Source organism: Ochotona curzoniae, unplaced genomic scaffold (assembly GCF_017591425.1).
Source record: "Ochotona curzoniae isolate NIBS_2020 unplaced genomic scaffold, NIBS_Ocur_1.0 scaffold_3208, whole genome shotgun sequence".
In the NCBI taxonomy this organism is placed as follows: Eukaryota; Metazoa; Chordata; class Mammalia; order Lagomorpha; family Ochotonidae; genus Ochotona; species Ochotona curzoniae.
This window is the reverse complement of record NW_024467106.1, coordinates 17,260,840-17,287,001: the sequence shown is the minus strand read 5'-3', so window position 1 is coordinate 17,287,001 and position 26,162 is coordinate 17,260,840. Positions and strand designations below refer to the sequence as shown.

The window sequence follows — 26,162 nt, the reverse complement described above, 5'->3', positions numbered from 1 at the left end:
CTGGCTTCTGGCTTTGGATCAGCTTAGTTCCAGCCATTGCAGCCACTTGGGGAGTGAACCAGGAGATGGAAGGTCTTTCTCTCTCTCTCTTTTTTCTATTTAAAAAGCATTTTTATTATTCTGTCTCCTCTTTTCTCTGTAAATCTGACTTTCCAATAAAAACAAACAAATCTTTTTTAAAAAAAATTGTGAAGTTTGTTCTGTCTGATAGAAAGTTTAAGTCAGAACTTCACCCTTTTCATCTAGGACCTTTCTTCCGCCCTTGGCACAGAGGGTATTTAGTTAATACTTGTTGATTTGAGTTACAGTAGATATCAAATGGACCTAGCCTCAATTGTGCTACCCTACAAGGCCCATATCCTTTCTTTTGATTGCACAGCTTTCTTTATTTTATTTATTTTTTTATTTTATTTTTTAAAGATTTATTTTTAATTTTTTATTGGAAAGGCAGATATACAGAGAGGAGAGACAGAGAGAAAGAGCTTCCATCCGATGATTCACTCCCCAAGTGAGCGCAACAGTCGATGCTATGCCGATCCGAAGCCAGAAGCCTCTTCTGGGTCTCCCACGCGGGTGCAGGGTCCCAAAGCTTTGGGCCGTCCTCTGCTGCTTTCCCAGGCCACAGGCAGGGAGCTGGATGGGAAGAGGGGCTGCCGGGATTAGAACTGGCGCCCATATGGGATCCTGGGCGTGCAAGACGAGGACCTTAACCAGTGCGCCACTGCGCCAGGCCCGATTGCACAGCTCTGACCTACCTCTCCACCTATCCCTTTGCCCACTTAATACAGTTCAGGGGGCCCGGTGCGATAGCGTAGTGATTAAAGTCCTCACCTTGCATACACCAGAATCCCATATGGTTGCCGGTTCTAATCCTGGCAGCCCTGCTTCCCATCCAACTCGCTGCTTGTGGCCTGGGAAAGCAGTAGAGGACGGCCCAAAGCCTTGGGACCCTGCATTTGCATGGGAGACCCAGAAGAGCTCCTGGCTCCTGACTCCAGATCGGCGCAGCACTGGCCGTTGCAGTCACTTGGAGAATGAACCATCGGACGGAAGATCTTCCTTCTGTCTCTCCTCCCCTCTGTATATCTGCTTTTCCAATAAAAATAAATAAATCTTTAAAAGAATACAGAACAGGAAGGGATGAGATACCAAGTAAAGATCTTGAAAATGGTATATATTTTTGTAAGTGTGTATACATCATCTTTCTAGCTTCCACTGCCATTTTGTGTACTACAATAAAAATTTGTACCATTGAGACTGGTGTTGTGATGTAACTGGTTAGCCACCACTTGTGAGTCTGGCATCCCATATCAGAGTGCCAGTTCAAGTCTCGGCTACTACACTTGTAACCCAGATTCCTGCTAAAGTGGCCTGGGTTGGCAGAGGAAGATGGCTCAAGTACTTGAGCCCCTGCCATCTATGTGAAAGACCGGGAAGGAATTCCTGGCTCCAGGCTTTGGCTTGATCCAGACCTAGTTGTTACAGTCATTTGGAGAGTGAAGCAGAGGATGTAAGATCTCTGTTTCAGGCCAGTGTGGTAGCCTTGCGGTTAGGGTCCTTTCCTTGAATACACCGGAATCCCATATGGGTGCCGGTTCTAATCCTGGCGGCCCCACTTCCCATCCAGCTCCCTGCTTGTGGCCTGGGAACGCAGTGGAGGACATCCCAAAGCCTTGGGACCCTGTACCCATGTGGGAGGCCTGGAAGAGGCTCCAGTATCCTGGCCTTGGATTGGCTCAGCTCCAGCTGTTGCAGCCCCTAGTGGAGTGAATCAGTGAATGGAAGATCTTCCTGTCTCTCCTCCTCTCTGTATATCTGACTTTGAAATAAAAATAAATAATGAAATTGTGTTTTTTTAAAATATCTCTATCTCTCCCCCCACTTCTCTAGTGCTTTCGGACACATACATTTAAATTTTTTTTTTAGAATTTTTTAATAGCTTTTTAAATTTAATTGCACACTAGTGATACCCATGGATGTTAGGTTTACTCAGTAGGCATAGGCACAGCATAGGGATATACTCATCCAACTCAAACGTGATTCCCACAAATCTCATTTTGTGTGTTTCAGATCATAAATACTAAAGTGTAATAGATGAATGTGAACTCCAGGTTATAAATGAATGAAGGTATACATTTACAAAGCACAATGTGACTGTGGTGGTTTTTCTGATTTTAGAATAAAAAAACCTGCCAGGTATGCTTTCAGCACTCATAAATTCCCTGTGCTGATAATCTTGGAAGGATATGAGATAACCAGACCCACTTGTGGATTATAATCCTGATAAGTTATACAGAACAGAATTATAAATTCCGCCATGCAGAAAATCTAAGTAGTCATGGCTTTCACCTTGTCGGATTCTCATAGAAAATTGCTGCCGGCTGGTTGAAACCGAGTGCCTTCCAGGGCTTGTTCTGCCTTCAGATTTCACAAAGTCTTTATTTGAACACTTTTGAGAAGGCTCACAAAGTTTCTGGAAATCAACTGTGAAAATATGTTTGTTTGCTGTGATTTCTGCAGTACCGCAGGGTATGTGGTGCTATGTTATAGCTTAGAATGATTTCTGCTCTTCCACATGGCATTTTTTAAATCCTCAAATTCCAGTGAAACTACTGTAAAAATACATCAGGGGGATAAAAAAAACACAGATCTTTTTTGTAATTAGAAAGCAAGCAGAAAAATACAATGCAGACGAGAAGGAAGTTGGAGGAAATAACTGATCATGATTTAACATAGCTGAGGGACTTTGCTGCCTGTAAAGATAAGTGGGCATGAGTAAGAAGCACTGCCCTGAAAACCCCCGTGTTGAGAACAGCAGGGATGAGGAAGAAAGGTTAGCTACGGAGTGTCTGGTAGAGGACAAATAAATGGATGTGGGAGATTGTACCCATGCCAGATTTAGAAGAAAAAAAAAAAACCCTCATTAGGTCAAGAAGTAGCATTAGTATTCACTGAGGACTTACTGTCTTGAGGCTGTGTGCTTAAGCAAGTGTTTAATATACGTGCTGTCATGACGTAGGTGACTTCTTGTCATCCCTGCTTTAGAGGGAACAAACTTGCCCTCTGCACCACTGCACTGTTGCCTCAGTGAACTCCTGATAATAATTTGCAAAACAATCCTATGAGATAAGTTGCTTTTATTATCCAAGTTTAGAGCTGAGGCATAGAGGTATTAAGTAATTTGCCCAAGGGCCCACAACCAGTAAGTACAGTTTTACCAGTTAGAGGGTAAGTATAGATCCTTGTGTGTCTGGAAAGTTGCCATAATAAAGAAGGACAATATCTTTGGAACCCACGCGTGTTTTTGTTTTTTTTAGGGGTGAGATAAGCAGGATTTTGGACTCAACGTCATCTTTAAAAGGCAGTTGGTTAGGGAAAGACCCTGAAGTGGTCAGTCTGCTAACAACAAGTCTTAAACTCATTAATCATGTTGGGAATTGTAAGTACCATTTCTTCACATCGGATTTCAAAGTCTTGGCAAAAGAGCAGCTTCCTGTTTGAAATCTCCCTTTCAAATACAATCCCTGCATTTTACAACAAATCTAGAAAAAGAAGACTACCAAAAATATAACGTTTCCCCTTCATCTGGGACTTACGGACTTTACCCACACAGTGGTTTAAAAAGAAACTCAGTCAAATCCTGAAGATGAATACTTCAGTGATGAACTCAGTGTTAGCTCAAAAGTGCTTTTCATTATTAGTTAGTGGTATGTGGAACTGTAAGGTGAGACCAGGCTAGCTGTGTGCTTTTTTTGGCATTTGAAAATAAACACTTTATTTTAGTTCTTGGTTGAATCTTGGCTTTTTTCTTTTCCTGGTTTTTTGTTTGTTTGTTTTTTGGTTTTTTTTTAGTTCTCAGTTGATAAATGACCAATTCTTGCGTTCTTTGCACAGTAGCTTCCCTCACAGCTTAACTACAGATTTGTTCCAAGAAAAGAAATCCCATGGATGCCTGGAACTATAGATAGTGCCAAAGCCATATATATATTATGTTTTTTCCTGTGCATCCTTAATGTATAAATTAGACATAGTGTGAGATTACAGTAAGTAGCAGTAAAATGGAGCAATGTAATAGACAGTAAATGAATATGCTTTATCAAAGTATTTTACTGTAGTACACTCACCTTAGTCCGGATAATCAATTGTGGGCAAGGGAGGTCTACTGTACTATTAACTGTGTTATACAGCTCTATAATTGAGAACTGTAGTCCTCAGGTTTTAGAATATACAAGAATTGCTATTCACTTGATTTATATCTAAGTTTATTTTTTTTTAAAGAGTGATTTATTTATTTAAAAGGCAGAGTGACAGAGAGTAGGAGAGACCGAGAGGTCCTTCTACCACTTCACTTCCCAGTTAGCTGCGGCAGCTGAGGTTAGGCCAGGCTGAAGGAGGCAGGGACTCAATCCAGGTTTCCCACATGAGTGGCAGCAACTCAAGTACTGGAGCCATCATCTGCTGCTTCTCAGGTGGATTAACAGGGAATAACTGAGACTCGAACCAGCACTCCGATTTGGGATGCAAGCACCAATTAGCAGCCTAACACAGTGGCACAATATCTGTCCCTATAGTCAAGCTTTCAGGCTGCACTTCCTGGGAGATAATTCAGTAGTGTGAAGTAATTTCCACAAGTTTTCATTTTCAGCCAGACATCCCTGATGCTTCTGCTACAGGCAGTTCCTGGACCACACTTTGAGAACACTTGAGTTAGGAGGAAAGTAATTCGCACTTATTATATTTGTAAGTCTGTTTACATTTGATATTACAATATTGTACAATTTTGTCGTCCCACTTGTAAGTGTATGTGTCATCCTCACAAAGTTTTAGTAGCTTGTTCTGAGTTCCAACGATGGCAGGCCCCTACAGTAGCCAGCAGTCTAACTCCAGGAATAGGGAAGCTCTTGTTCTTACTGTTTAACTCTGAGAGGCAACGTGCCTCTGAGAGGGGATGACTGTGTAAGATTAGTGAATAGGAAAATGTTAGCAAATGATATGAGCAGTGTGCTCTGCTGAGTGTTTGATAAGTGTGAAAGCCACTGCAATGCTAGAATGTTTAAAGTGTATTCTGTTATTAACGGTGTCCAGAAAAGACAAGTATGCATCTGTTGCTCATCAAATGATTATATACACCCAATTGTTGTACCTGAAATAGGCCGTAAGATAGATTATTCCATCCATCGACTAAGAACTGTAACCAGAAAAGCTAGGTTACTTAATATAATAGAAAAACTAGAGCTAGAACTAAAAATTTTAGTCCTGTGTTCTTTTCAAATTGTCATCATCATAAAAGTTAAGGTGAGCTCCAACCCATACATTGCCTGAGAATTATCCAGAAAACTGTTGTGTCGATGATTGGGAATGGTGCCACTTGAGACAGTTAGCGTTTGAAAGCTCACACAAGGCATAATAATCAGAGGTGATCCAGTATTCCAAAGGATCAGAATAAATGATAACTTCATGAATTATTCTCAAAAATTCTGTTTTTGATGCTGAAAATGTATAGTCAAATGGCATTTAGGGCTTCTGTGAATTATTAACAGATGCTGAAGAAATATGACATGGAACTTGGAGTTATAAAGAAGTTTCTCTTCACCTCCTGTAGGGCTCCTTAGAGATGGAGCCATCCAGAACACTGTAGTTAACAGTTTTCACACATGGTCTGCTGACATGGCACAGTGTAAGGCACTACAAGACACAGCCACTCAGAATGTAGGTAACAGACTGAGCTCCTCCTGGACAACTCAATAGGATTTCCTAGGCTGGTCAGGGTGCTTGGTAATTTGAAAACAAAACCAAAAAACAAAACACCTCACTGTGCCTCTTCATAGAAAAGATCTGCATTTCTAAGTTTTTGTCGAAACTGCAGCTGTATTTCCTTCCTTAGTTTTTCAAGATTATCGCCAGGAAAATAAGTAAGTAAATAAATAAATAAATCCAAAAAACCCAATATAGTGTTAAGATGCAAGGACACAAGGCAGATAGAAGCGCCTACTACAGATATCAGGGAAAACATGCGACTTGGTATCAGAAGTGACATTCAAATGACTGATTACCACTGGGCTAATCACCCTGTAATTTTGGCTGATCACTCAACCTCTGAACCTTGGTTTTTCTATTTGTAAAATGAGTGGCCAGACTCATTTAATCCAGGCCCAACCTATAAGTAGACATGGACTTAGACTTGGGAACATACTACACTACACTGCTGTACTTCAATTCTTAGGGAAAAAATTGTGCCTGAGAATAGATCACAACAGTAAATTAAGTTACGATTGGACCCAGACTTTAATCAGTAAGTATTAATTGAGTACCTACCTGAAAGTCTGTTAGACTGGACATAGCCTTAACCTAAATCTTGTAATACTTTCTGTAAATAAGAAATGATTTACAAAGTAATAAAAATGCTTTTAAATCACATGTGGCCTTTTTCCATCTTTCTTTTTTCCCATGTTATTTGAGTTATGTAACAATCCTGGAAGACAAAACATATTATCTCCGTGTTTCCTTGAGTTTCAGACAAGACACTACAACTCAAATAACAAAAGTGATTCTCTACAGGGTAAGAGGCAAGTTTACCCCTCCCCTCCCAACCCCAGGGGAGACTTTGAAAATGTCATTTTTATTGTCACTACTGGGGCAGTGCTAATGGCTAATGGGAAGAGGCTAGAGATAATGTTTGTTAAACATTCTGCAACAGACAGGATGGCTCATACTACAGATTGATGCTGCCCACACTGTCAGTAATGCCGAGATTGAGAAACCTTAGCAGGTGTTCAACGCAAGAGCCCACTGCGATCATTGTAGCCAGGATGCATCATGGACTCAATCTCATGTTTTCCACTTTCCTTGGAGCAAAGGCATTAAACACTGAGTTACATAAATCCTAGATTAATGACTACTGCTTTGAAGGAGGTACAATGAAAAGTGAGGTTATTATATATTTCTTCATTGAGCAAATACCAAACTTGTGTCATTTACCCAAGTGTTATTGAAATCAATACAGTCCCTTTTGTAGCCACTTTAGGTAGGACGTATTGCCAATCTGTTGTCCCAGAGGGCTTGTATAGGAAATGTTAACAACAGACTGAGCTAGAGCCAGAATTGAAGACCATCTGAATCCAAATTCTTAATAGCATTGGGGGAGCTTAGTGCTTACCTGTAAAATGTGGCATGTGATTTGAGAAACTCTTATAATCTGGGGGTAAATTTTTCTTCTTGTCTTTACCAGGATATTTGCTTTTGTTCCTTACTTCTTGTCTTACCTCAAGGGCACTTCCTTGCCCTTTTATCAAAATCCAATAAGTTGTCAGTCTGTTTAAATGTCACCTCTTTTGTCGTCTCTCTCTCCCCATGTCCACTTAGATTACTTCATTATTCTCTAGGTTGGTACCATGAAAATTACCACAAATTGAAATCACATATACCTATATATATTTATCTGTTTGTGTAGTTAGTGAGAATTTCATCCTCTGGAGTAACTTCACAAAGATAAATGCCTTACCCTTTTGCATCTGGATCCTTCTAGATGATTAAAATGTACATAGATTTTATAAGAGTGAATCATTTTTAAGTGAATACTTTTAATGTTATTCTAGATGCTATAAAGAAGTAGAAATAAAAACATTCCTGGGGCTGGCATTGTGGCACAGCACATTAAGCCTCCACTTAGAAGACCACATCTCATGTGAATGCCAATTCAAGTCCTGACTACTCTAATTTGATCCAGCTCGCTACTATTGTAGCTGGGAACACAGCAAATGATGGCCGGAGTGCTTGGGCCCATGGCACACATGTGGAAGACCCAGATGGAATTCCAGGATCCTGGCTTCAGTCTGGTTCAACCTTGGCTGTTGCAGCCATCCAGAAAATGAAGCAGCAGGTTCTCTCTCTCTCTTTCTCTCCCTCTCTCTCTGTATGTATGTGACCCTTTCCCTCTCCTTGTCCCTTTCTTTTTCTCTTTCCCTTTCTTCCTCTCTCTGTTACTCTACCATTCAAGCAAATAAATAAATCCTTTTAAAACAGAAATCACGAAGTTCCTTGACCACAAGCAACTTGCTATGTATACGTAATATAAGCTTATATTTTAAGAACTGTAAGTTTAATTTTTCATGAGAAAATTACTAGGGAACTTTAGAAGAGAGAAGTCTTCTGTTAGGAACACAAGAAAATTCTCATGGAACACGTGGAATTTTAATCAAAGCAAAGAATAAATTAGATTGTTACCTTTGAATAACAAGGGCCGTGCTGCCGCTTTCTCATAATTCGGGCAGTTTCTAGTGCATGAGAAATATTAAATAAATAGTAGCCAGGATTTGTAAATAACACAAAATGGGAGGAAGATAAAGAATTCTAGGGAATGACACCATCTCCTCCAAAATATACAAATATTTAAAGCTGTAAACCTATTCACAAAGAGTGGGTAGATCGTGTTAGTAGAAGATAGGGATGTAAGGAGGTTTAGACCGAGATAAGGCTGCAAGATAAGTCTGTAACAGAGAGATTTAAATACCAGATATTTAAATACTGGATATTTAAATCTCTATATCAATACACCAATGGAATGAAGATTCGTAGTGTTTGCAGGCAGAAATTAGTTCCTGGGAAAGCAAGTTGCAGCTTGAGAGATACATGGAAATAGTACTTGGAGGACAAATAGTGGTTTAACTTGGAGTGTTGGTCCTTCTGTCCATCACCACCATCAAAGGCAAGATTCAGATTCCTGTGGAGCATCTTTTGTGTTTGGTTAGACTGGAAACAACACTCGCTTCTATATAATTCTGGAAAGGAGCGGGATGTTTGCCTGGGAAGTCCCTGGAGTTATTCAGTTATTATAGGATTTCATGTTACCCAGGAGATCCACACGATGACTTCTGAGGTCATTCCAATTCTTTGTGAAATTATGTGACCCATAAATTAACAGCAGGATGCTCAGGTCTCCATTTCAGGTCATCTACATATAGATGAAGAAATGACTCATCTGTAGCCTTCCAGGCCTAGTGGTAACCACACATCTCTCCTGAGCTGGTTCAAGAAGGAGTAGCATCCATGAGGGCTCATTGATGTTTACAGTTAATGAAAGTGGGAGGAAACCCCATTCAACTGTTTCTTCATTCCTCAAAACCATTTCATCAGCATAATGACAGAAGCAGGCATGGACTGTGAAGACACTAAAAAAACATTTCAGGGTATTGGTAAGACCTGGTCCCAGTCAGAGCTTATTAGTAAAGGCCCAAGGTGCTGGAATGTTCCAAGTTTGTAGCAGACCTTGGAAGTTGGGGAGGGTTTGCCACATTCAAGATTGTGGGAAAGGGCATTCCAGGCTGAAGAAAGTAACAGAGCAAAGATATCAGACAGAACAGCGTGGGGTACCAAAGAATACTGGAAACTTTGGCCAGTGGACTCATTTGTCTGGAACACAAAGTTCCAGTAGGTAGAAACATCTCAGTTGGTACCTTTATTTTAGAGATCTGTGATTGCAGACCAAGGAGGTTGAAAGGCAATGGAAAAGTTAACAGGGAGTAGAATGTTACTGATCTATGTGTGGACAGTATGGACAGAGAGCAGGGTACCCTTAGTAATAGACCTACCAGTGGTGAAAATCCAGGCACAGACTGGGTAAGGCTTTTCATTTGCTGGGGATTAAGAAAATTCACCAAAATTGTGACAAGTATTGGATATGAAATATAACATTTGGGGGCCTGGTATGATAGCATGGTGGTTAAAGTCCTCGCTGGTTCTAATCCCGGCAGCCCTGCTTCCCATCCAACTCACTGTTTGTGGCCTGGAAAGGCAGTCAAGGATGGCCAAAAGCCTTGGGACCCTGCACCCGTGTGGGAGACCCAGAAGAGCTCCTGGCTCCTGAGTTTGGATTGGCGCAGCACCGGCTGTCGCGGTCACTTAGGGAGTGAATCATCGGACAGAAGATCTTTGTCTCTCCTCCTCTGTATATCTGCCTTTCCAATAAAAATAAATAAATCTTGGGCCCGGCGCGGTGGCGCAAGTGGTTAAAGGTCCTCGCCTTGCACGCCCGGGATCCCATATGGGCGCCGGTTCTAATCCCGGCAGCCCCGCTTCCCTTCCAGCTCCCTGCCTGTGGCCTGGGAAAGCAGTTGAGGACAGCCCAAAGCTTTGGGACCCTGCACCCGCGTGGGAGACCCAGAAGAGGCTCCTGGCTTCGGATCGGCATAGTATCGGCCCGTTGCGCTCACTTGGGGAGTGAATCATTGGACGGAAGATCTTCCTCTCTGTCTCTCCTCTCTGTATATCCGCCTTTCCAATAAAAAAATAATAAAAATATAAATCTTTAAAAAAAATAAATAAATCTTTAAAAAAAAAGTATAACATTGGGTACAGAGTAAAACAGGTTTAATTGAGACTAAACATGGCCCAAGACTATACCTAGATACCTAGCAAGGGCGTCTGCCTCTTCAGCTTTCTAATATACTATTGATCAGATTACTTGAACGCTTGCAAGAATAGAATAAAAGAGATGTTGCAAGGATAAGATCAAATGGTCAAGCTGTGTTTCTTACAGTGTCATTTGTTCAGATTCCATGCACATACTCATCTTTTGAATGTAGGAAGTGAAAACTTTTTAAAGTGACCTTATGCCACAGTTTGTGGTATTCTCTTTTGTCCTTCCATGTGACATTTTTTAAAAAACAATTTATTCATTTTTATTGGAAAGGCAGATCAGATTTTCTGAGAGGGGAGACAAAGAAAAATCTTCCATCCAGTGGTTCACTTTCCACGTGGCCACAACAGCCAGAGTTAAGCCGATCTCAAGCCATGAGCCAGGGACTTCTTCCAGGTCCCCCATGTGGATGCAGGGTCCCAAGGCTTTGAGTCATCATCCACTGTTTTCCCAGGTTGGCTGGGAAGTGGAGTAGCCAGGATACGAACCAGCACCAATATGGGATCCTGGCAGTTGCAAGGTGAGGATTTAGCTGTTGAGCCATTGTGCCAGGCCCTTCCCCAGCTTTCATTTTAGACTTTTAAGATAGTGTTGAGGAAATTGAGGTTTGCCCAGTATGTCATTAAAAGATAACGGAGGTTTAGTTTACTATTTCATGTCTGAAGTGACGGGGGAGAAATGTAGAAAAAAGCAATTTATTTCTTCAAATAGTTATTGTGACCTACTATTTTTGTGTGCAATATATGAGGAAATGAATGAGTACAAAGATAAATACCAGGATCTTCAAGGAGCTGACAGCCTAATAGCAAGTAAGGATAGGGAAAGAGACGTTCTGCTCTTCTGGGAATGAATCTGAAAGAAGTATAGAATTAGGTTTTAACTATGTACGAGTTTATTAATCATATAATTCATTGTTTTTACAGCCAAAGAAAATACCCTACAGTACTGTTTCCCCTTTATTGTATTTATGATCTCTTTCATGTTTAAGCCAGTTGTTTTTCATTTATGTCTGTTTTTTTTATGGTAATGGCATATTTCACTTACAGTTGTCATTATATGGTAATGGCATATTTCACATGGGTGATTTAGGGACTGGAGAATGGGGATTTTAAAAACTTAGTTTGGGACCCAGCACGATAGCATAGCGGTTAAAGTCCTCGCCCTGCACGGACCGGGATCCCACATGGTCGCTGGTTCTAACCCCAGCACCCCTGCTTCCCATCCAGCCCCCTGCTTGTGGCCTGGGAAAGCAGCCTAGGACGGCCCAAAGCCTTGGGACCCTGCACTCGCGTGGGAGACCTGGAAGAAGCTCCTGGTTCCTGGTTTCGTATTGGCTCAGCTCCGGCCTTTGTAGTCACTTGGAAAGTGGACCATCAGACATAAGCTCTTCCTCTCTGCCTCTCCTCCTCTCTGTATATCTGCCTTTCCAGTAAAAATAAATAAATCTTTTTTAAAAATTCAGTTTGATCAAAGTGATGGCCCTCGATGGTGTACTCATCATTGAATCAGTCCCTTCAGGATCTGTCTTGCCCCTATTGGTTTCTCCCGTTTTTTGCTTAGTCTGAGCAGCTTAATAGCATGAGATAGTCAGATGAAATTATGACAGAAGGGGTGACAGTGAACTGAACTGTGAACAAAATGGATTTTGTCTCTTTCTGATTACATTTTAAATTAAGCATAGCTTTCTGTCTTTGCACTAATACAGATACAATTAGGTTCTTAGGGCGGCTCTTGACTTATCCTTTGGGCTAAAAGCGATGTCTTAGCCAAGAACTTCTGAGCGAAGGAGCTGCGCACTGATTCATAGCTGCTGTTTTACTCTCTCAGAAACTTGTCAATCGGTGCAGCATTTCTTGTTTGCCTAGGACATCGGCCACTCATAAATGAAGGCTCTTTAAGTTTTAAGGTGAAATTGTTTGAAGTAGTTTTCCTCTTTATATGTCTGGCAGCCGGTTACTTTTGATGCAGCCCATTATTGTAATGTATGAGTAATGCAGCCGCGTAAATTCTGCTGTTACTTGAATTTGTAGACTCTGCATAATTTGGTTTCTTTTTGTGAGAAGTGTTTTCGCGGAACCCTGTGTAGACTATGATTTAAAAAAGAGAGAGAGAAAATTTTAAAAAAAATGAAAGGACTATTGAAATCTGCAGATCATCACTACATTAATTCTTGGCAAGTTCTGTCAACATCTTTCTCACCTCAACTATTACAATGCAAAACATCAAGTGAGAATTTGTTGTAGATAATCCCTTGAAGTTATTTTTATAGTCAATAAAGGCAAGAAGTAGGAGGGTGAATGGCAGCCATTTTTTTATTGGAGAATTTTTCAAAAGTAGCCTAGTGGCTAAAGTCATCACCTTGCATGCACTGGGATCTCATATGAACGCCAGTTCGTGACCTGGCTGGTTCACTTCCCTTCCAGCTCTCTGCTTGTGGCCTGAGCAAGCAGTTGAGGATAGCCCAAAGCCTTGGGACCCAGCTCCCGCGTGAGTGACCTGGAAGAAGCTCCTGATACCTGGCTTTGGATCAGCTCAGCTCCGGCCATTGTGGCCACTTGGGGAGTAACTCAGTAGATGGAAGATCTTTTTCTCTGTCTCTCCTTCTCTTTGTAAATCTGACTTTCCAATTAAAAAAAAATAAAACTTTTTAAAAATGGTAAAATCTAAAAGGTTTTACTATGTGCAAGTATGTATGGTAACAATTGTGTGAGTTTTGCCAGTTGTTCACCTAAGTTTACAGTTGTAGACAGTGATTTACGATTTCTCAGCAGTGCCAACGGTCTGCAGAGACTAAGGTGTTTGAATGTGTGTGATTTTAAGACCTCTTTACAGTTTTTTGTTGTTACTGATCTGTTTTCTTATTGTTGATTATTACTTACTGTATTTTTTAAGATTTTTTTTATTTGAATGGCAAATTTACAGAGAGAAGGAGAGACAGTAAGAAAGATTTTTCATTCACTGGTTCATTCCACAATGGCTGGAATTGAGCTGATCTGAATCCAGAAGCCAGGAACTTCTTATAGGTCTTTCACATGGGTGCAGGGACCCAAGGACTTGAGCCCTTGCTCTATTGCTTTCCCAGGCCATAAGTAGGGAGCTCATTGGGCGTAGAGCAGCTGGGACACAGACCTAGTACAGGTGAGCAAAAGGTAGGAGGAATTAGCCCAGTAAAACGGGTTGCTTGATGATGTGAACATAGTCCATAAGCATGTATCCTTGTTTATGATAGTGTACTGTCTTTGATCTTGAATTTGCCATATTTATGCTTACCAAAAGCTTGTGTCATCCATCATAATTACTGACTATAGAAAGCAGGACAGCTTGATGCGTTTCTCTTTGCTTAATGTTTTTAAAGATCTAGATGGGACCATGAACCTAATCGTTTTAAGGGTGAAAACTTTCCTCCTTGGTTTCCATATCACCAAAGTTAAGAAAGATTGTAGGCAGTCTCCAAAAGATTTTTCCGAGGTCTAGATTACATCTGTCTGAACTACAGGAGAGAGGCCTTGTGGAAGATGTAGTACCACTTCTTTGTAGTCTTTTTTGCAATCTAATCTCTTGCGTCCCCATGGATTATGATGTTTTACCAATCCTTGTGCAAGGCTGGGAAAATAACAAAGCATTTGAAGTTCAGACTAAACCTAATAGAAGTAAAGTCAGTGCTAAAACCCAGCATAGGTATTACATTTAGCCTTTGTTCTAATCTCATAACTGCTGTTAAGAATTCATATTTATTAGCTAGAGAGTCTAGGTTTTACAGAGCCTGGCCTCCCGTTGAGCTTTATAATCAGTCTGTAATAAATGAGATGAGGTAAGACTCAAGGTAACTTTTCCGATCATCCACAGATGTAGACCATGAAAGAATTAGACCCTTAAATACAAGATAGACGAGTAGCTGCTTGGGGCTGGTGCAGGAGCTCCCGGCTCCTTGAATCAGCTCAGCTCCAGCCTTTGCAGCCATTTGAAGAGTGAACCAGTGGATGGAATCCCTCTCTCTTCCTCTCTCTCTCTTTCTCTCAGTGTGTCTCTTCTTTATGTAAATCAGCCTTTCAAATAAAAATAGATAAATCTTTTTTTTTTTAAAGTAAGCTGTGTAAGTATTGTACCATACTTATTAAGTGGGAAAGGAGGAAGTAGAAATACAAAGCCAAAATGCAGTTCCCATTATCTGATTGGATGCAGGACATTAGAAACAAGTTGGTACATGGCCAAATTCAAGTACCTACCTGGACATGAGATATAAGTTCTCCAGAAACTGAATAGTGGAGTGCCAATCTGGAGAGTTTTTTTTTTTTTAAAGATTTATTTTATTTTTATTGGAAAGGCAGATATACAGAGAGGAGAGACAGAGAGGAAGATCTTCCATCTGATGATTCACTCCCCAAGTGAGCGCAACGGCCGATGCTATGCCGATCCGAAGCCAAGAGCCTCTTTCGGGTCTCCCGCGTGGGTGCAGGGTCCCAAAGCTTTGGGCCATCCTGCTTTCCTGGGCCACAGGCAGGGAGCTGGATGGGAAGCAGGTCCGCCGGGATTAGAACCAGCGCCCATATGGGATCCCGGGCGTGCAAGGCGAGGACCTTAACCACTGCGCCATCATGCTGGACCCAAGAGAAAGAGTTCTTTAACTGTTTCGTAGGAACTAACTCCCGGTTAAAGGAACTAACTCCCATACAAATTCATGCTTGGTCTTGATGATTGTTATTTTAATCGTCAATTCCTGGACCATTTTCTCATGTTTTCCCTTAAAAATCCAGGAACAGCAACTCTTGTGAGTTACCCACAACTAATAACCCACAAGTGCTATTAACCACTTTATGGGTAAGGCAGAAAGAGGTCTTCTTGAAAATGGTGTCAGCTAAGCTATTCTGGAGGAGAGAAGCTAACAAACCACTAGCATGCTGAGCAGTGTCTTCTCCCACAAAGCGCACCCACTGCATTTTCCCTGTTCAAGGTTTATTCTAAGTAAAGATAATAGCTACCATTTGTCAGGCACTTTGCTTCAGTGCTTTATGGGTGTGATTTCATTACTCCTTTATCTGGAAAGCCAGCTCCCGAGAGGCCAAGTGACATTTGCAGGTCATGTAATCAGAACATTTCTTCCTTCAAAAATCTTTCTGCGAAAGATTTTGCTTAGGTTCCACCCATCATTACTTGCTGTAATCATGACTTACTATTCCACGAATTCCATTAGCTTTAACTGCATTTTCGGGTCCATAAAAGTACAGTCCAGCTACTTTGTGGACCTTGAACCCTGTTCATAGAAAAAGATGCTGGGTGGGGCTAAATTAGAGAAAACAGTTCTTAGACAGCTGTAGTTGAAGTCAGCTGTAGAGCTTAGAGAAACTTGAATAGGCTAACGATTGACTAGCATAGTTTCTAGTACCATGAGATGACACCATTTTCTTCAGGTTATAAACTGGGGGAGAAAACACTATTGGTGTGCCGCTGGATACAGAACTTATTCTTATGTCAGTACCCCCTTTTTATTCTGAGAGAAACTGAGTGTGGGTCATTTTAGATAATAGTTATTGAAGGAAAGAGACCAAAATTAACCAGCCTACCTCCTGTAAATTTATTCTATAGAGAATAAGATAGGTGAGATTGATGACTCAAATACATATGACATATTCACTTCCCAAATGGCCACAATGGCTGCAGCTGAGCCGATCCAAAGCCAGGAGCCAGGCATTTCTTTCAGATCTCCCATGCAGGTGCAGGGTCCCAAGGCTTTGGCCCATCCTCCACTGCTTTCTCAGGTCACAAGCAGGGAGCTGGAAGGGAAGTGGAGCAGCCGGAACACTGCCCTGTGCCTATATGGGATCCTGGCACATGCAAGGCTGATTTAGCCACTAGGCTATCATGCTGAGCCGCATGGTACAATTCTTACATAGTTTGTGGCACAGTGTTCTTGCTTCTTAAATGGTCCTGTACATGTAAAATCATATGTCCCAAAGTGAAAATTATGACCATTCGATTTCCCCTTCTAGGTTTTGGCCTAAACTTGTGACTTTAACTGCATGAGGATATACTGGCTGGATAAAGTCTTTTCATTCTTAATTCACTTCATCTGCTTACTTCGGAATTCTAATTTAGAATCAATGAGATGCCAAACATCTTTCCATTGTACCTGTTTCTCTGTAATGCTACCTTCAGATAAAAAAACTCCTAAAAATAAAAATCTGTGGACAAAGACCTTGTTAAATATCTCTTTTTTATGACAATGGTATTAATAATACCAGATTTTTGAAAAATCTATAATTATAGAATAATGTAATGTCAGCCGGTTAAATTCAAAGTTGAATTTTGGAACCTGGCGTGATGGCTCAATTAGCTAATCCTCTCCCTGCAAGCACCAGGATCCCATATGGGCAATGGTTCATGTCCTAGCTGCACCGCTTCCATTCTAGCTTCTTGCTTGTGGCCTGGGAAAACATCAGAGGATGGGCCAAAGCCTTGGGACCCTGCACCTGCATGGGAGACTTGGAAGAATCTCCTGGCTCGTGGCTTCAGATGGGCTTATCTCCAGCAATTGTGGCCATTTGAGGAATAAACCAGCAGATGGAGCATCTATCTTTCTGTCTCTCCTCTATAAATCTGACTATCAAAAAAAAAAAATCTTAAAAAGCAAACAAACAAGTTTGAATTTTGAATATATCTGACATTAGCTTTATATTCCACTGGAAATAAGAACTTATAATAAGAACCACTAGTATAAGGGTTAAAGATGGGAAAATAGATGCTTGAATATTTATGATCTTGAATTAGACACTCATGACTATATATAAGTTTCCCATTAAACTGTATCTCTCCTTCACTTCCTGGTATTGCTATGTCAACAACCTGTTTTTTTCTGTCTCAGCATTAACCACACCGTGAGATTGTTTTCTTTGCTTGGCTCAGACTTTTTTACATAACAGGTGCTTGATTTATTTTGAATAAGTAAATGAATAATGAGAAGCATACCCAGGCTCATGAACAGGAAAACCTGCTTGGAATTGCAGAAGTCACTCTTTCTTTCACAAATTAGAGTTGAGGAACACATAGGGTTTCCGCCACAACTCTCTTCCAGATATTCCCCAACTTCCCACTCTCCCAACCCAGCTCCTGCATAGGAGGTAATGCTCCTTGGTTTATGTTCCACATTGACTGTTATAGTACCACCTGGATGTGGTACAACAGTCACAAAGCTGATTATCCAGTGTCTAGACCTAATTTAATGTAGAATATCTAATTTTTATCTTGTTTCTCATGTTCTCAACTATAATATCCTTGCAGAGCTGAAGCTGTGTCCAAGGCCTGAGCATACTGCTTGCCTAGGGCGGCAGCAGACCTTTTTCAAATTTAAGTTAGCTGAAGGTTGCTTGTCCATAAGCAAACTGAATTTCCTGATTAAACCCAGGCCATGCGCATTAGGTGGGTTATCTGAAGTGCTTGCTTTTTATCTGCTGATGTTTATGATTAAAAAGCCTTAGAGCTCTTAAATTATATTAATGACATCCATTTGTACATTGTACATTGTCTGTTTCCTGTGCCTCATAACAGCTGCATTTCTTCTTATCTTTGAGCCTGAATATGTTAAGCTTGTCTCTTAAAGGAACACTTTTTTTAAAAGGTTTATTTTATTTGAAAGGCACAAAGAGAAAAAAAAACCTCCTCCTATCCACTGGTACATCTCACATATAGCCATAGCTGCTGGGACTAGACCAGGCAGCAGCCAGGAGCCTGGAACTCTATCCGGGTCTTCCCAGATGGATGGCAGGGCCCAAGTACTTAGACCAATTTCCACTGTTTTCCCAGGTACATCAGCAGGGAGACAGATCAGAGGTAGAGCCACTATTACAAGCAGAAGCCTAACTTCCTATACCACAATGCTGGAAGGTACAGTTTTATAAAATAAGGAAGGAAGACAGGTATCTGATGCTGAAATGCTACAGTCTCTAAAAGTGATCCTAGTTAAAACAAGTTAATTTTCACTCTACAGGTAAACTTCATTGGATGAAATTCCGTATAGACAAAGCTTTTACAAATTTGCAAAAAAAAAAATTGTATTTTTTATGTTCTTTATTATATGTCATTTTTTCTTTATTTTTTTTAAGAGAACTCTTCTGCTGACTCTGAACTTTTCCTGGAAAAATGAATCATTCCCACCATATGGACCACATGACCACCACGGCTTCACACTCCCATGGCGGAGGAGACGACAACATGATGATGATGATGGTGAGTGACACCACACAGGGCTGTTCCCTCTTACTCAGGCTTCAGAAATCATGGAAGCTCAGTACTGGAAGTTTATTATCATTAAAGGTCAGCTTATCCACAAGGAAAAATTAAAAAGCAAATGCAATCAAGTCAGATGACTTGCACAAGATCATGTGGCAAGTAAGCTGCAGAGTTACATCAAAACCAGGATTTGTCAGACTCTAGCTTCTCCGGCTTCTTTTTTGAAATTAAGTCTTTTCTGAATGAACTTGTGGTCTTTGTGCCTTGTGTAGAAAAGAGAAATTGGCAGGGGAGCTCTAGGAGAGAATTCCTGCACAGTGCCTTTGATATGAATGAATGCTAAATGAGGGAGAAAGCCTCCCACTTCAATGAATTTTTCTCCCAGATTCCTGCTACTTACCCAAATCTGCTATTTTTCATGTTGTTAACCTCCTTCCCCTACTTAGGATCTTGATTCAACTCTAATTGACTTATTTTGATTTCCTGGCAGCCCATGAGCTTCTACTTTGGCTTTAAGAATGTGGAGCTATTGTTTTCCGGGTTGGTGATCAATACAGAAGGAGGTGAGTAAGCCATCAGCCAATGTTTGAAGGCGTCAGTCTTATGAAAAATGGTAACAAGAGTGCCAGGATTCCAGCACCTCTTTCTGTCAAAATGACTGCATCAGTAGGTCACAATGCATAACCATCTTGGTTCTAATTTCCCACCTAGAAGGTAGGATATACAATATTTGATCTTCCACTAAACCTCCTTTCAGTGACATGAAAAATAATTTATATGCTTGATAGAAGTCTTTTGCAATCAATTTCTTTTTATTCTTTTCCAAAATATTTTCTTGTATGATAAGCTGTTGTTCCTAGGCATAAAACTTTTCTGATTCAAATACTACAGAATAACCCTAAGGATTAAAAAACTATTGATCTAACCCAATTCCGTCTATTTTACTAAGCCTCAAATAGTGAAATGGCATGGCCTAAATAACATAAATTAGTGTGTCAGCAAGGTCCAGGACCCAAGCCTTCAGGAGATGGAGATGCCTCCTCCAGTGCTGTTACTAGAGTACCAAACTGTGGTCCATATCCTTCCTGAGTCTTGGCATGCCCGGTGTTAGAAACACTCCTGGTTTGCAAGGAGCTGTTTACCCATATCAATGCGTCTATTTTGTTGCAACAAAAAGCTTTACATTAAAATTACACAATATCCATGATTAGTTGGACTGCTGTAGTTCCCGGTATATCTGTATCCACAAAATTCATTTGTTTTGTGAGCAATGGGAATGTTTAGTTCAGGTACTATGTTAAAAACAGTCATCTAAATAGATTCTCATCCATACCAGCACTTTACAGTGTGAAAATATTGAAATGCCATTCCAGAAGCATAGTTAGTACTTCAAAAATGTTATTCTCCATTTCCATATTCTATATCATCTTTCAATATCATAGCTAATTTAATGACTAAACCAAAAGGTTATTGTTCAGATGCTCATCTATATCTCAGTCAAAAAGTACATCTCTTTCTCAGAGGTGATGGTGGTTACCAACCCCATCTTAGCTGTTCTTGCATCTGGGCAGGTGAAGAGGTAGTAATGTTAATGTATTGAGAAATTGAGGGTAGCACTTGTTCTGCCTTGTTTTTGTAGCTACAGTGGTCAGTGACTTTGCACATGTGTGATATTATCACCATCTTTTCCTTTTCTGCCTAGAAATGGCTGGAGCATTTGTGGCAGTGTTTCTTCTAGCAATGTTCTATGAGGGACTCAAGATAGCCCGAGAAGGCCTACTACGGAAGTCACAAGTCAGCATCCGCTACAATTCCATGCCTGTCCCAGGACCAAATGGAACCATCCTTATGGAGACACACAAAACTGTTGGGTAAGACGGTTGAACAGGTCCAGATGGAAGTTTTAGAAAGCTAGATTAGTTAAGCAGCGGAACAGTTACTTTATTCACAGCAGCCATGCTCTTGATTTAATGGTTCCATCTGACCTTGATTAAAACTGTCTTTGAAAGTTTGGGGTTGTGGGTTATGAGCAGGCCAAGAAGAAAAGATAGGAACCTGTCCGGAAACATGGATGTTTGTTCTAAGTAGTAATCACTTTAGAAGAAGATAAGCACTGACTCACATTTTCAAATATTCACTGAAATACTAGTGAAGAAGTTAAGAAATTTGTTCAGGTATAAAAGAACAGAATGCAATTGATGACTTTCTATAAAAGTCATCAATTAGCTTTATCCTTATTTTGTTTATAATTTTAAAAACTCTACTGAAGTCTGTATTTGGAGGAAGTATTTGGATGACTTGGCTTTCCCATAAACTGGTATTGTTTTTGGAGCTTTTGATAGGAACATAGGTTTTAAAACTAGCTTGGACCTCAAGAAATCCTAAAGACCAAGTTCCTGAGTTGTTATTTATTCCCATTGCAGTCATGATCTTATTAAAGCCCAGAATGATTGAGACTTACCAAAGGTGACAAAAAATGAGTAGCCATGTCTCCTGATCCCTAATTTGGTTGTTTCTATCGTACTGCCCAGGCTTCTCTTCTGTTTCCATTTTTGTATAACATGAACTTTGCCAAGATGGAAGCCCTAAAAATATTCAGATAATTAGTGTAGAAGAGTTTTGCAATGATTGGCAATGTTTTTTTCTGCCAAGGCTCGTTTTGATGTTTATTTCATTCACATACAAAATGATCCACTTAAAAATCAGGTTGCTGTGGATATATTGACCTTTAGTCCCATCTGTTGTTGCCTTGCTAAGGCCAGACCAAATGATTTTGTGGGCCAAGCATTCCCTAAACCTTCTCTTTCAGGATCCAAGATTACTCTTTCCTTTATCCTGCTCCTGATGAGGCATATAACCGTATCTGGCTAATGCTTAGTAACCTGGCAGCCTATGGCATTTCATTTTTAGGAACCATACAATGTCCATAAACACAAGTGCCCCTGAGCTGCCAGGAGAGCTGTGAGGCTGCCTTCCTGGCTGTAAGAGTTGTCCTTCTGTTCTCAGAGCTGCAGGAGTCTGATTGTTATGTCCCCGTTTGCTCTGCAGGCAGCAGATGCTGAGCTTTCCTCACCTCCTGCAGACAGTGCTGCATATCATCCAGGTGGTCATCAGCTACTTCCTCATGCTCATCTTCATGACCTACAACGGGTACCTCTGCATTGCAGTGGCAGCAGGGGCCGGGACGGGATACTTTCTGTTCAGTTGGAAGAAAGCAGTGGTTGTGGACATCACAGAGCATTGCCATTGATGGCAGACTCTCAGCGTGGCCTTAACGATTGCAGTGGGAAGCAGTTTGAGACTGGAAGACATGGTTCCTGCTCCAATCATCTCTTCTTGCTCCTCTTTATATATATATACGTATATATATATACACATACACACACCTTGATCAACAGAGGTTTAGTTTACAGTCCCTGAAGTAAAGTGACAACCTCCTAAACTGTTTTCTACTAAGTTGAGATTCCCATTTTTCTTAACGAAAAGTTGCCCGAGATGTCTTCTCCCTTATCATTTTAGATCCCAGTTATATGTTCTCGTGTAGTCTGGGTAGCTTTTTATTCAATGGCATAATCATCCATCTACTTCCTTTTCTTATCTTCTGGGTTTCTTTTAACAAACAACATAAGAATGTGGTAGTGATTTTTTTTTCCCCGAGTCAGTGATGGAAAGATTTGGAATTTCAGCAGGGTTGATAGCAGCTAAACCCAGAGCTCAGCACTTGACATTAGAAAATCAGTTCCAGTCTTTGGACTTAAGAAGTGGGAATTACACTGTGCCTTTCTCCCCATGTAATATAGTGTGCAAAGGGGTGGTTGAGATGAAATTCAGGCCCAGGGGTTTACAGAGTGTGTATTCTTGGTTGCTGACTCATCCATTGATATTTGCACTTATCATTTTGATTAGAATTAATTTCTTGATCTCCCCCCTTAAAAAAAAGACAATCAATTTGAAAAAAAAAAAAAACAGAAAGAAAATTGTAAAACATTGCCATTTTACTTTGACTTTATACCTTGGTTCATCTCAGCCAAATGAAGCAAAGTGTTCAAATTGTTTCCAATTACTGTTTTCACATTTCTGTCTTCAGACCAGTGATTTTCAAGCTTTAAATGCATAAGAATTATCAAGAAGGATCGTTGAAACACTAATTGCTGCTGATGGTCAGGAGTCCCACACTTTGAGAATCTCTGCGTTAAATTAAGGAAGAATCACCTGGTATTAGGCATGGCACATTTGGATTGCAGATTGGTAGATTGTACATTTGGCAGTAATTCATGTCATAAATGCTGCTGGTGAATATTTAAGCATTCCAAAAATTTGCATGCAGTTCCAACTGTGTGTGCCTGCACCATTGCACATTTGCAGGAAGGGCTGCAGCCAGAGTAGTTTTATCAGCATGCATAAAGTAGTACTTTATCACTACTCCTTATATTTAAAGAGCTGTGATTTCTTGGAAGGGTTCAAACATTGAGAGACATCTTTGATATGCAGTGTAAACCAGCCAGTTGGTCCTAGGGCAGAGGGGTGAAAGTTCAACTTTCTCTTTGGAGAGACCTAGGGTGTGGTCTGCTGCTGATCAAATTTCTGTCAGTTCCCAACATCCAGGTCCATACCAGGCAGAACCTCATCCTCTATATGACCATCTTTGTCACTCCTGGGGGCTTAATTAGACCACAAGTGGCCAAAAATCTCTTTTCTCAATGAAGAATCACATTGGATCTTTATTCTGTTCATTGTTAATCTACACTGCAGTCCTGTTCCAGTCCAAACTACCTCGGTAAAGTGATTCTTCAGTGCTTGGTCTGCTAAACCCTACCTTCCTTATGGCCAGGCCCATCTGTGCCTCGGACAGAGGAGACAAAATGCAGCTCTGCTGTTGGTTTGTGTTATGGTTTTGAAGTTTGTACTCTCTCTCTCTGTGGGTGCCAGTTAAATATTGGAGAGTGAGGAATGTGTACTTCTATGGCTTTGAACCAAGAAAGGGTTATGAGCCTACTAGATCGGGGGTAAAAAAAAAATGCAAGAACCAATCTATAGAACTTTATGCTTTTCTCTGTTCATCAACTTGAAGTGCTGATCCTCAACATGGGCGGAATGAATGCCAGGTGCTGACAGATCAGCAGCAAGGTGTAACTAGCCAGTGGCTGTCTCAGAAGCCAGGGATTAATAAAACCCTGAGAAACAAGTAAGAATCAGTGGTTGGTGGTGACTCTAGACGTCTCAGCATAAGCTGCTGTAAAACACCCTTCCTATAATGGGACCTTATCAGTAAGGTAAGAAAAATCAAGGCCAGTTAAGAGTGTTAAAGATCTGAAACTAACAAAGATAATCTGGAAACCTGAAATGTAGAGATTCCAAAGGAGGCAACTAGTGAAGGAAAAAATATTTAAATTCTTTTCATCTTTCTTGACTTATTGGATTGCCATCAGTACAGTTATCTCATTGACATTCATTTTTGTATTCCTGTTCTTTTGAAATTTAAGGCCTGATGTCTTTGTTCATTTTGTTTGTAAACGTCTCTTTTCCTCCTTCCCTATTTACAACTATTAGAGGACTGACTCCTCCCTCCTCTTTTTGACCTCTTATTCTGCTCTGCTTTTCCCTTCCTGGCTTTCAGTTTTTCCTCCTACTCCGGCTCCATAGTCTAGTTTATTGATGTACCCTAGCCCTCCTGATGCAGTGGGCATTGCAGCGTCATTGATGTAAATACCGGAAGTTGATATTATAATGCTGTTAGAGACCGTAAGCATGCTTTAAGAAGCAGTTGCCCTACTCAAATTTCTGTATGTCTGGGAAAAGGGCTACCTCGTACCCTCCTTAGAGTTATAGACTCCTAGGTGCTGTCTCCAGTCTATGATGGAGGAAAACTCAACACCCTCATTGCCCACACACCAGGAACCCTTACTCTATCTGCCATGGGATTAGAAGTTAGAAGTTTCTTCACTACTCTTTAGTAGGGTTATCCAGAAATCCTTCCAGGCGGTGGGGACTGTTCTTGGGCTCTAGTCCCAAAATGTTCCTTGCAAAAGCAGCTGGAGGAGAGAGGGCATTGGGTACCCTTTCCTGTCATTTAATTTTGATTCTGCCCTCTCTAGCTGCTTCTTCAAAAGACACATCTCCAGGCTTGTTTGCTATAATGCCTTAATCACTGGGTCTACAATTAATGTTGACTAGTTTAGATTGTAAGCTCCTGGAGAGCAGTATTGCTGTAGTAAGAATGTTTTAACAGTGTCATGTGCAAAAGAACAAAATAAATATTTTGATTTTGTGATTGTATGTCATCCTTTTCCACCCAAAATGAATGTCAGAATAAGCTAGTCCCTTCACAGGCCACAGAATGTAGACATTACCTGTTTCTAAGATGTCAAAGATGTTATATGGTACAATCGCTTTATGTTTGTTTGTTTTAAGATATATGTGTTTGTCTGAAAGGCAGAATTGAGAGAGAGAAGAAAAAAACGTGAGGTATTCCATCTGCTAGTTCACTCTGCAAATGGCCACATTGGCTAGAGCTAGGCCAGTATAAAATCAGGAGCTTCTTTCTGGTCTCCTGTGTGGTTACATGGGCCCAAGCACTTGAGCCATCCTCCACTGCTTTCACAGGTGCACTAGCAGGGAGCTGGATTGGAAGTGAAGCAGCCAGGACTTAAACTGACACCCATATGGGCACTGGTTACAACACCAGCCCTGATCACTTTATGTTTATTTCACCTTCATCCACCACCTACATGGTGAGTTAGTCCATGCCAGAAATTTTGGGACCTTTTACATAACAGATGGGATCTTCAAGAAGCAGCAAATATTTCAGTATACCAAGAATTCCAGACTTTTTTTTTTCTGTAAGATTTATTTTACTTGAAAACCATTGTTGCAGAGCGAGAGGAAAGACAGATCCTCCATCTGCTGGTTTACTCCGCAAATGGTCACAGTGGCCAGAACTGGGCCACTCCAAAGCTAGGCAATAGGAACTTTTTTTGTCTCCCATGTGGGGTGTAGGGGCTCAAGGACTTGTGCCATCTTCCCCTGCTTTCCTAGATTGTTAGCAGAGAACTGATGGGAAGTGGAGCAACCAGGATTCAAACCAGTACCCATAGAAGACACTGGTGCCACAGGCAGATTAGCCTGATACACCACAGCACTGGCCCTTGATTCCAGAACTTGAAAGCTGATTTTTGTTACACCAGGATCCTTTCTCAGTTCACGCTGTCTGGAAGGAGACTCTGAGCTGAACCTCTGGGAAATCTGCTTCCCCAAAGTCAGTGTGGCTGCCTTTGTATTTGGTGGTACCTGAGAACTGGCACTTACTTTCTATTCCTGCTGGCCTCTGGTAAGCATTTTGCCACCCCACACCATTTCTGTGCTCTCATTTAATGTAACAGGATGAGCCCAGACTTTGGAGTCAGTGGAACTGGATCTTGCTCCACCAGTTATTAGCAATATGATCTTAGGAAATTATTCTAACAGTCCCTCCTAAGAGCCTTAGTTTTCTCATTTCAAAAATAGCAGCAATAGTACCTACCTGTGT

At 40.8% G+C, this 26,162-nt stretch overlaps 1 protein-coding gene across 1 annotated transcript in view; it reads left to right on the top strand.

Moving 5' to 3' along the window:
* SLC31A1 (solute carrier family 31 member 1) overlaps positions 1-24,908 on the top strand; it is a 34,477-nt gene extending 9,569 nt beyond the window's left edge. The window contains exons 2-5 of the mRNA XM_040962876.1: positions 18,511-18,634; positions 19,128-19,200; positions 20,340-20,508; positions 21,686-24,908. Of these exons, the coding sequence (XP_040818810.1) occupies positions 18,548-18,634; positions 19,128-19,200; positions 20,340-20,508; positions 21,686-21,887 (531 nt within the window). The 5' untranslated portion in view covers positions 18,511-18,547 and the 3' untranslated portion in view covers positions 21,888-24,908. The remainder of the gene's footprint in view (positions 1-18,510; positions 18,635-19,127; positions 19,201-20,339; positions 20,509-21,685) is intronic.
* Positions 24,909-26,162: the final 1,254 nt, after the last annotated feature.